The sequence below is a fragment of the Lycorma delicatula genome, chromosome 4, assembly GCF_047948215.1.
Source record: "Lycorma delicatula isolate Av1 chromosome 4, ASM4794821v1, whole genome shotgun sequence".
Lineage (NCBI taxonomy): Eukaryota > Metazoa > Arthropoda > Insecta > Hemiptera > Fulgoridae > Lycorma > Lycorma delicatula.
Window position 1 is genome coordinate 109415076 of NC_134458.1, and position 12050 is coordinate 109427125.

Consider the following 12050-nt stretch of genomic DNA (forward strand, 5'->3'; position numbering starts at 1 on the left):
ATTTTGTTCAGAATTAAATTCTCTACAAGTTTTGTTTAAACGTTTTATGTGTTTATTACCCATTTAACAAAGTTGTTGTGCATCGAACATAAAAAATAGGGGTTTTTACCCCCATGTCAACCAACATGTTATTAAACATTTTCCAGTATTTATACTTTAACAGGATACAAGCTGATAACTCATGGATACAAGCTTCTATATGTTTACATTTAGACAGTAACTTTCTGAATATAATATTTCTGAATCTTGAATAATCTAAATAATGATCCCATGTACACTTTTTATTACTTTTATCTTTGCTTGGCTTTTGTAATTGTCAATTATGTTTAGAGGTTTACTAAACTTAGAGTAACTTGAGATTGTAAACTTGGAACTTTTTTTGATTGTAGCTTTTTTTGTTATTACATAATTGAATAGATTACATTATTCTGAGTAAAATTAACAACAGAACTGTGATTTTCTTTTTAAGTTGTACAAGAGAGAATAATTTCATTGAATAAACAGTTTGGTAAATCTAAAATTTTATAATTTATAATAAAAACATGAATAAATCATTCAAAAATAAAGTAAAATATACTTGGAAAGAAGATAATTAACCATCAGGTGTGGTGAAACTGGTGTTCTTTACATACAAGATAAATGTTACTGAATAACTGAACAATAAAGGAACTATTAGGATTACTCCATCCATAACAGACAGTAGATGTATTTGAACCAAGATGGCAGTAGGCAGCGTTTCACACATTTTTACTAAAGTTCTCCTTTTGTATATTTTATGAGATAGTTATTTTAATAATTTGAAAAGTGTAATTGAAATGATTCATTTTCAAACATCTGGATTTTAAAATTTATGGATTGGACAGATAAATATAAAATATTAGAATTTTGATAAAATACAAAATAGGAATGAAATGTTTTACTTTAATGAGGCACAGCCAAAAGAAATTGACAGAAATAATCATCTCATGATGTACTGCTGAGTGGTAGGTAACTTATACTAACTGTCTTGTCCTGTGCCTATTGTTTGGTGATCTTATACACTACATTCTTGACTTTTTTATGAATATCAATTTTTTCTTCCTTCTATTCTCTTTTTCCTTTATCTTTCATGAAAAGATTTTTTTAATAAACTTCTACCTCTCAGAATCTGTCCAATCCAATCCCCTTTCCTACTTTAAACTTTATGTAGGAGTATATTATCCTTAGTAATCCTGCTAAGTATTTCCTCTTTTCTCATTTCGGCAACCATTTTAATGATATGCTTCTTCATTAATAACCACAACTCAAAACCTTCCAATCTTGCTCTTTCTCCCTTTCCTAGCATTTAACCGCTTCACTCATATCATTTAATCAATTATTTTTTTCTGTTCTAAATCCATACCAATGCATAGTAATTATTTATTTTTGTTAAAGGCTTCCTTTTATGTTGCTATTCTTATCTTGATCTCTACGTCACTTTTTTCAATCCCTACTCTACATTAGTTTACTTCACATATATTTATAACTTTTAACTTGTTCTAATATTTCTTCTTTTGTCTTTATTATCATGACCTCTGTATTATTTACTTGTAACTTTTATTTTCCTCACATATAATATTGCATCATACCTACTCATACTCCTTAAATAATTATACTTTAATTATTGTGATTGTTTAATCCTTTGATTATTTTAATGCTTCTTTCTTATTCAGTTCATTGTTGGTTCACTACATCCTGATATTACAGGAAATTAGTATTTGATTAAAATTATTAAATAATATTTTTTAAAGAGAATTAAGGTAAAAATATTTTGCTGTATCTTTTGTCCAATTATTTACTTTTTTTAACAAGAATATGTATTAAAAAGCAGTTATAAAAAATTCTGATAACTATATTTTATTAAAAGTGAAGAGAATAGAGTGTCATTAAAATAGTAAGAAAAAGACAATAATATTTATTTGAACAAAAAACAGTGTACTTAGAAAACAGAATAATGCTTTATAACTAGTACTACGTAATAGAACCTGTAAAACTAATTATTAGAGAATAAATTATTATTCTGTGACATGTCCCTGGCTGTTTTGTATGTTATTATTACTGTCAGTGCATACATAAAGCAAATAATTTTTGTGGTGGGGGGTAAAAATAGAGCTCTGTTCTATTGACAATACGATAAGACGTTCTTATCTATCTCTCTCTTGTTGTTGGATTAATAGTTTCACATATTAGCTTCTGATAGACAATTTTATTTCTACACATAAAGTAAAATGATTTTGTCACCACAAATAAGTCCCGGGATGAAATGTATTAAATATCTTTTAATACTCTTTAACTTAATGTTTATGGTAAGTTATAATATTTTATGGCATACTTAGTTTACATTTATATATAAATGTATGAATTATTTACACAGTTAGTCATACATTTTACACGTTGATATAATTTATGTAATATTACTTAAATTCTTTTACATTATACTATTTTATATTTACTCAATAAATATTAGATTATCATAAATATTATTGTTTAAAATCAGAATAATTAATATTTATTTAGCTTTTATGTAAATAATTAATGAAATATGTATATTTATATTATTGTACAATCAAAAAGTGATTTTAATGTATGTTTGTGCATCCACCTGTTTACGCAATAAATTTTGAATAAGTTATCTAATTATCATGAAATTTTCCGTGCAGTATCTAATGGCTAAAAACTATTAAATTAAATGAAATTTAATAAACTTTAAAAATTAAATTATTAGATAGACAAATTGTTTTGGTCTGGGATCAGCATATGCCAAATGTTTATAATAGCCCTAAAATATTATTTATTTTTTCTTTAAAGTATGTAATTTAAAAAAAAAGCATTTTCCATTTATAGAATAATAATTTTTTTATTTTTGACATGTATGTCCATTTTTATTTTTTGGTCCAAACATAAATCCAGTTCTGCATTTTTTTTTTAGTATTACTGAAATAATTTATTTAAAAATGTATTGTCACCTAAAGAAAAGCTTAGAACTAAATTTGTTTTTTTTCATATTTAGTGCACAAGTATGATTAAAAAATAAAGTGAAATTTTTTTCACTTCCAATATTGTTATTTATGTAGATGGTGTTCCTATTGTCATTGTTTTATTAGTACTTGTTAAATGTTTAAATTGTGTACTGAATAAATCATTATCCAGCAGTATTTTTTTCTTAAGGGAAATAAACTGATCAAACATTCCGCAATTTTTAAGTGTATTACATTCTGCTAGCGTTACATTTGACGTTAGACTGGATATTTTCATATCACCAACATCGTTCTATATACCAAATCCATTATTTTTCTACTTTTACCTAATTTTTGTTAATATTTAGAAAATAAAATTTCAATTACTTAAACCGGTTATTTTTTCAATGTCATGCCAATATTTTGAAAATAAATTTAACTTTCTTGAAACATATTTTGTCTAAGTTATGTATGAAACTGTGTTAACATCTTATTATTATAACATCATAAACCAGCATGTTATATTATAAATTAAAGTAAAATACAATAACAATTTTGCTTAATTTAGAATTTTAAAATTAAGACTTAAAAGGTTAACAGTATTTATAAGTTAGAATTAGTGTAGGACAAGCCGTGGAGCAGATTCATACATTACTAGATTTTAAAGTTGTTTAGCATACATTTACCGGATTTAAATTTCACCCAGAACTCTTACCGAAGGATTGCTGCCTTTTTTTTAATATCAACTAATGGTAGCACTGGTTAATTCAAACAGGTCTTTCAACTGAATGATTGTACCAAAACAAAAGTAAATAGAATAAATTTGTTCATTTAAACAAGTAAACGTATATTATTTTAGTATTCAAGTAATATGAATCATTACCTCAGTTTTTATTGGTTTATTGGAAGTCTATAGTGTAAGTTATTCCTGGGACAACTGCAAAAAAAAGAAGAAAATAATGACAGCATTGATTTGGATATCCATTACAACTAGTATTTCACAGTTACATAAGGTCTATAGATGCTTTCCACCTTATTTGGAAAATATAATACCCAAGTGTTTTGGTAAAAACAGTGTTACAATGTGCCTAAAGTCCATTCTACTTATGTTTAGAATTGATGTAAACATATACTATACTCTATTGGTGGACTATGTTGTTGAGCTGTTTAGAAAGTGATTGGTGCAGCACATCTTGATATTATTAAATTATACTTCATAATATTAACATAAGATTAATATTTTATGTCTTTATTAACATAAGATTAATTTTTATTTAAACATTGATTATCTTGAATCTTTGTATTGCTTCTGATACCTGGTTGTACTGATAGACAGACAATACACGCAAATTCTGACCATAGTAACTGAGGCATATTTACTGAGGTAACTTTGTACTGGGACACTTTGTTTATACAAATTCTGAACATAAGTGAAATGAATTATAAATTAACCAAATCTTTTGTTTTAGTCTTGTATATTATTTATGATGTATATTTTATGATAACAGATATTATAACCATTATACGAATTTATAGGCATATGTAAATTGCATTTATAAGGTGTGCTAAACACGATTTAAGCTGCACACTCCTCAGAGACTATTATTAATTAAATCCTGAATACCAGTTACATTGGTATTATAAACACTCACTTCTCACTGTACTTAAACTTAGGTTTACACAATATTGCAGATAGGAAAAAGATATATTAACATGTAATATTTTTTTTTTGGTTGATGATTTTTTCAGCAATAAGCTAAAAGGTTGTAAATGGGAATAGTTTGGGCATAGAATGAAGGTAGTTTAGTAGCATATAAAAAGTGACATACATGACATGAATACAATTACGAATAAATGTAATATAAAGTAATTATTACATCATTTTATTATTATTATCTTGATCTCTCCCTTGCATGATTGAGGTCTTAATTTGCACTGACAAGCTATGCCAAATCAATGCAAATAGTACTATGATTCTGTTTTAAAGAAAGATCTGACAATGTTGAATGTTCTGAGTATGACTGACTTCTGGAAGTCTCATGTATGTATATACTGAATCCTACCTGCATTTGATGTGGTGTGAATGTTTGAGGTATGAAGCATGTGACTGATTTAATGAGGGGATGATGGTGATTCTTTCTTGTTTCCAAAGCCTTTTTATTTCTATCTTTAGATTGCTGTATTTCGTTTGGATGTTTTTGTTGTTGGGGATGGCAATATCGATAAGGTTGGTGAGTTTTTTCTTTTGTGGATTGGAAGGCTACGTCTGGAATTGGTGAGGACTGTTTTATCTGTATGAATGTTGATGTCCCAGTACAGTTTGTATTTAGTATTTTCGACTATGGATGTTGGTGTCCTATTTGTAGTAGGGATCTGTGTTTTCGATGAGTTTGTTGTGGCTAGTGCTTGATGTACTACTTTAGCTGCTGCATTATGTCTGACTGTGTATTCGGTTCCAACTAGAGCTTTGCTTCCACCTATAGTGTGTTCCACTGTTTCCTTTTGTTAATGATCTCCTGCATGTGTCATTTGTGGAAGATGGGTCACCGATTATTACTTTTATAATTTCGGGTTGCTATGATTTGGTCTTGGATGGCAAGTAGGAAACCCTCTGTTTCAGGAAAGAGCTGACTGTCCTGTAATCAGGTGTATGATTATTTTTTCTTAAATAAAAAAAGTAACTAATTAACTTATACAGCACAGATCAATGTTTTCACTTGGTCAGTAGCAAAAGACAAAACCCATCGAGTTGGTCTAGTGTGGTTAACGTGTCTTCCCAAATCAGCTGATTTGGAAAGTCGAGAGTTACAGCGTTCAAGTCCTAGTAAAGCCAGTTATTTTTACACGAATTTGAATACTAGATCGTGAACCGGTGTTCTTTGGTGGTTGGGTTTCAATTAACCACACATCTCAGGTATGGTCGAACTGAGAATGTACAAGACTACACTTCATTTACACTCATACATATCATCCTCATTCATCCTCTGAAGAATTATCTAAACGGTAGTTACCGGAGGCTAAACAGGAAAAGAGAGAGAGAGAGAGTAGCAAAAGACAAACTAGGTATTATTTTTTATTTACATTTACAACAATGACCTGTTAATTGCAACATCTGTTTTAATGCAAATTATTTCTCAATATTAATATTTATTTTTATAGTATTTTCATGATTTTAATAATATTTTATTTTATATTAATATTTTCAACATTATTAAATTATTATAATTTTTTATGCGATAACATTAATCAAATTATTCTGCTTGAGATTGAATAGAGTTATTTAATTTTATTTGAGAGTAAATGAAAACTGGTTTTTTAACGTGGAGTGACCATTTCAAGAATTTTTGTTGTAAATTTGTTATTTAAGAGTGAGCTTCAATAAATAAGGTATTGTCTATGTCATAAACGTTTCAAATTTTTTGTAATAACAAAAACAGTTAATTAAACCAGCTAATCCAATAAATGTAAGCCAGTTAATTTCTTGATTGCCATATTAAAATGGACTGAGAGATCAGTTTCATACTATTAGACAATTAAGCCTCTAGGTATCCATCCTAACAGTATTCAAAATTTCAGCTCGAATTGATTAACCATTCCTGAGAAATAAATTTTTATGTTAAAAATACAAAATTGCACACAGATTGTATTCTAAATTTTCAGACATAGGTTGATACATAATGTTTTTTTCTTTAATTTGATATGAGGGATCATCGCCTGAATTCTTGAAATTGTTTTTATAAATATCTGTATTTATGTAATATTCATAGTTTTGTGTGAATTAATATGAATTTTAACCACTTCAACTTTTTCTTTTAAATAATTCATTTTGTGTATTATTTACCATCTCAGATTAAGTTTTTACCGTGGTTTCCATTGATCCATCAAGGGAAATTCTTGGATTTGAAATGTTTTTAACTACAGTGTAACATTACATTCCTAACATGACCTATTCAATACATAATTATGGGTTCTGAATAAAATATTTATTTCAGTTTTACTATCAAGTTATTTTTGCTTAATATCAAACTGTATTTCTTATTACTTTATTAATAGTATGATTCTATTTATTTACTGTACATTGATAGACGGCAAGCCAAAAACATGTTGAGTACTATGAAATATTTGATTTAACCTATGATATACATATATTTTTATAACCTAGGGGTTGAAATAGTTAAAAAGTTAAAAAATAATTTAAGCACCACCTTGTTAGTTTTCAGTCAGTGATGTTGGGTGACTCTGGAAAAAATGCTTCTGATATTAAGTATAATTACTTAAGGTTCTCACTAAAATTTGTCACAATCTGTTAAAAGCAGTAATTTTGTTTTGTACTTCATTTTCAATTAAGCTGATTTTGTTGTAGAAGTTAATTTGTTCAATTCTGAATAAAATAAGTGAGGTCCATTCGTAGAACTAATAATAATTTGATTAAATATGATAATGCTACAGGACATGGTTTAGAAATTAATCATGACCCACTTAATTATTTTTTTTTGTATGGTTAATTAATTGTCCTACAATTTTTTGGCTGACATAAACTCCACATAGAATCAAGTGTAATTTATAAATGTATTATATGGAAATCAACATAGTAGAATTGTTTTCAAACTTTTTATTTTTCATAAATTTGACTCAAATTAATGGAAAATTTATTTATGGAACTACAGTTATACAGTATCCTCCTATCTTGCATTGAAATACTTATTGATTAACGATAGCTTCTTTCTGTACAGCAAGAGATGAGTTTGGAAGTCTAACATTATGACACTTTATTATATTTTTAATTTTTACTATTTTATTTCAGAATAATTCTAAATGTATATTTAAATATTATTGAGTAAAGTAACTAAAATGATAGATTATTTTTATACCCAGATGTTATGAATATGTTTTACGACCTTGAATTTTTATTAACTTTACTTTGAAAGCTTTATTCTGTTCATGATATTGCACATAACATAACGTAATATACATCAATAAAACTTATAACATGTTCTTAGTTTTAATTGAAACATCTTACTTGGGTTTCAATTGAAGCATTTGTTAATGCATTATGTAGTTAAATATATTCTTAAATTAATCTTGTTTCTAATGAATATTTCATGTTATTTAATTAAATATAGGTGAAAAAACAAACATTATATTTATTTATATAAATAAATTTTCAAGTGATAAGTTATAGAATTTCAAATAAAGTGTTAATAATTCTTTTTTTATTTGTGTGGTTATATATATTTTTTTAAGTGGCATTGACATTGATTACTATAGTCATTTTATACTAAAAAAAATTGCCAGAGTGTCCTAGATTTGCACCCAGTATTTTTTAATTTTAGTGATCTATGAGCTAATTTATTATACATGCATTAGCTATTAGAATTTCAAAACCCCCTTCAATTTCTATGGTGGTAATTCCTGAGATGTTCCAGCTGTTGTGAAACCATCAGTAGAATAAGATGTGCAGTTTTTATCTACCCAAAAACCAAATATGCAGTTATACAGATTTATATAAATAACTTGCTAATTGCAGAAATCATTAATATCTAAAAAATGAAAATAATTGATATTTTTGAGTAACAAACATTTTTGTGAAAAATGTAAAGATTTTTTAAAATTAAATACTTATAAATTCAGTGTATAAGTAATTAATAAATTCAGGGCATTTAGGCATTAAAGAGAATTGCAATTGTTACATTTTTCTATACTATAAACCAGTGGTTTCCAAAACTATTCTTTTTGATGCAAAATATTACAATTAATTTAGCCATTCATATTTACCATAATTTCCTTGCTGGGTTGAGGCATAGTACGTCATTTCATAACAAAAAGGAGTACATTATTTTATTGTTCTATACTACCTTTCAAGTTTTTATTATGGCTGTGTTGTATGTAAAGCAACTGAAATACAAGAGGCATTAGTCAGAGTTACTTTCTCTGAAAATATTGATGATCACTAATCCTCAGATAAAACCATATCCAGATAAACCATTCTATATCCTCAAAAACCAGCCCCTCTCATGAGTTGGTTGAATAATAGATAACACAGTAACTGGTAGGCAACAGAGTGGAGATGTCAATTACAATGATGAATATCATATGCATTTTGGTGGGCTTGACTGACTGATTTGCAGTAATATACATAGTGAAGAGTGTAACAAGAAACCATTTCACTGCTCACTTTCTTATAATGCCTTGTTTGAGACACTTGGTTTTTTAAATAGGAAAATTGTTTTTGAAAGTGACTTATGACTCAAATCAGGTTGTTTACAGCTGTTGTTTCATTTATAACACTTACAAATGAAAATACTTGCCTCTACAACTAAAGCTTTAAAAATTAGATTATTTTAATGAATTTGAATTTAGATTAGAAGCTAAATTATAATAAAAAGTGAAGTTTACTTCTTAATTTGTTTACACTGAATAAAATTAAACCTGACTGAACAAATATTATGTAAAATAATATTTTCCAAGCAGTCTGTATTTTTATAGTTAACTTGCATTAATTTACTAATTAATTGTATTTATAATTTATTATAATTTGTACATATAATAATTATAATTGATTAATTAATTGTTGTACGTGTCATCTTACAAATCTTATTCTTTTAAACTAACAGAATCAAAAGGACACACTTTATTCTACAAAATTTAATTCTGTAAAATAACTCTGTAAAGAGAAAGTAACATAAACTTAAATGTCAAATCACTGTCACAAGCAATTAAGTTTCTTTGGGATTTAAATTTGTTATGTAATAATCAAAATTATGTTGGAAAATAATAATTATTTTTTAATACAGAATTTCTTTTTAGGAAAATCTAATTTTTAATTTAAAGGATTTCTATTTTAAAAATATATTAAATAGTATGGAACATAATAAATCTAAATTAAAAAAAAATTCTAGATAATCTGTATGGGAGCCTGCGTTTACAAACTAGATTAAAACATAGCATAATAAGGCTATTCTGGGTTATGTAAACTTTTTGAAATGATTATTTACTAGCTGATATTTTTTTTTGTGAATTCTATACAAATAATTTAATAAATGTGTTTCTGATTAAAGACATTTCTGATTAACAACTTATTTCCTTTAAGTTGTTTTATTTACATTTTGTGTTTGTAAGGAAAGTCAAACTTATGGGATGATTCTTACCACTCCATAAACCTTACAACACTGAAATTAGAATAAAATACCTCAAAAACATTTTTTGTACCTAACTCCTTTTTAAATGTTAAATGACTCTCTTTCACAATACTAGAATGTTTTCTTCCAAATGACCAAATAAAGCTAAATTACCAGCACCTTCTTCATTGCAATTTCCTGTAATACTGTTGTTAGTGATAATGGTTTTAAAAATCTTAGGTAAACCCTTATGGATGCAGCTGAATCATTTTAAGTGATTAATTAACATTAATTTAACAATGACTGTTATGTTCAACACAACAGTTAAAACATAACAAACTATATTATGTTTAATCATTTAATTTGTTAATTTTTTATCAAACTTTTTGTTTATAAAATTCTTATTGTTCAAGTGTTAATATAATAATATAAATAATTAATTAATAAGATAATGAAATTAATATATATCATAATAAATGACATACAATGATGTACAAATTAATATCTCAACATATTTGATGAACAATATGAAATTTATAAACACATAAAATTTGAAAAAAACAATATATAAATAAACAAACACAATCTAGATTGAATACATGCGATTCTCCGATGTTGTGGGACTAAATTCCCCACCACCAATATCAATGGAAGCGTAGGAGCATCTTAACCTTTCATTGTTTTAAACAAAGGTCCTGTGTTTGAATCCTATTCAGGTTGGCATTTCTTAATTTTTTCTTTGTGAAAAAATTTCCATTCTCTTTTTCCATGTTACAAGCTTTGAGCTTATATGTTAAATTAATTATTTGCAAAAAAGGAAAAATAGAAAATTCATTGCAATTTTAAAAGTAGATGCTGTTAAATAATATGACACCATTAAGCATTCTGCCTGATATGTTTACTGTGAAATAATAAAAAAAATTAAATTAAAAATTTGCTTATGATATACTTGCTTTAATATTTAACAAATAATCTGTGACAAAGCCAATATAACGTGTTCCATATTTTTATAAATTTTAGTTTTCAATTACACCTTCATAGAAAAATAAAAAAAGTATAAAAGTTTGCTATTTGAGAATGCAACAGTTTCATTTAAAACATTACAATGAATAATGCATTAAAATTTGAAACAATCTTGTTATTGATTTTTCAAGTTATAATCAGCCAAAGTAGTCTTTGGAATCAGAACTCTAAAAACAAAATCATGCACTCCTCTTGTTTCAGATACTCATAAAAGAAAACTCTCAAATAAATCTGAAAAAATTTAAAGGGAATCAACAAACATGAAATTCAGTAGGCAAAAATTATATCATCTGTCCATATTCATCCATTTATATTTCTGTCCATATATATTCATCTGTCCATTCTCAAGATATTTTTATTCAAACATGACCAATCATAAAATTTAATCAGACTGACCATATGCAAAACATTTTGTCAATTATCTAAAACATTTGATCATGTGGTGATCATACTTGAAACATTAATGGCAGCCTCAATCCAGTTAGATATTGAAATCTTAATTCAGTGCTTAGAATTTTGAATTTCATTCCCTCCCTTTATAAATCTCCTGGATAAGTTATTTTTGTTACTGATAGTTATGATTAATGATGTGGAGTGTAATAAATATCATCCACATTATTTTTTGAGACCTTTCAAGGACTGAATTTATAATTTGTTTATAAATTAATTTTGAAGTTCTAAGAAGATAAGCAAACAAACTGGGTTTTGTCAAAATAACATTTTGAATCCTATTCATGCAAGAAACCACTGAAATAGGATTATTTGTTTGGATGATTTCAATTGTCACATTAGATGTATGTCTGGAGTCAGTAAATTAGTGTTACAGTTTTGGTTTCCTTCATTGTTAGTAATTATATGCTATTTAATTAATTTAATTTTATTCTGTAATTATATTTAAATTTCAAAAAATTTTCATGTGTTGAGAAATTGACAT

At 26.5% G+C, this 12050-nt stretch overlaps 1 protein-coding gene across 1 annotated transcript in view; it reads left to right on the forward strand.

The window, feature by feature from the left end:
• The first annotated feature begins 2142 nt into the window (after nt 1-2142).
• Nucleotides 2143-12050, forward strand: part of LOC142323739 (CD63 antigen-like) — a 39810-nt gene continuing 29902 nt past the window's right edge. Inside the window, exon 1 of the mRNA XM_075363901.1 lies at nt 2143-2324. Coding sequence (XP_075220016.1) covers nt 2247-2324 — 78 coding nt within the window. The 5' untranslated portion in view covers nt 2143-2246. The remainder of the gene's footprint in view (nt 2325-12050) is intronic.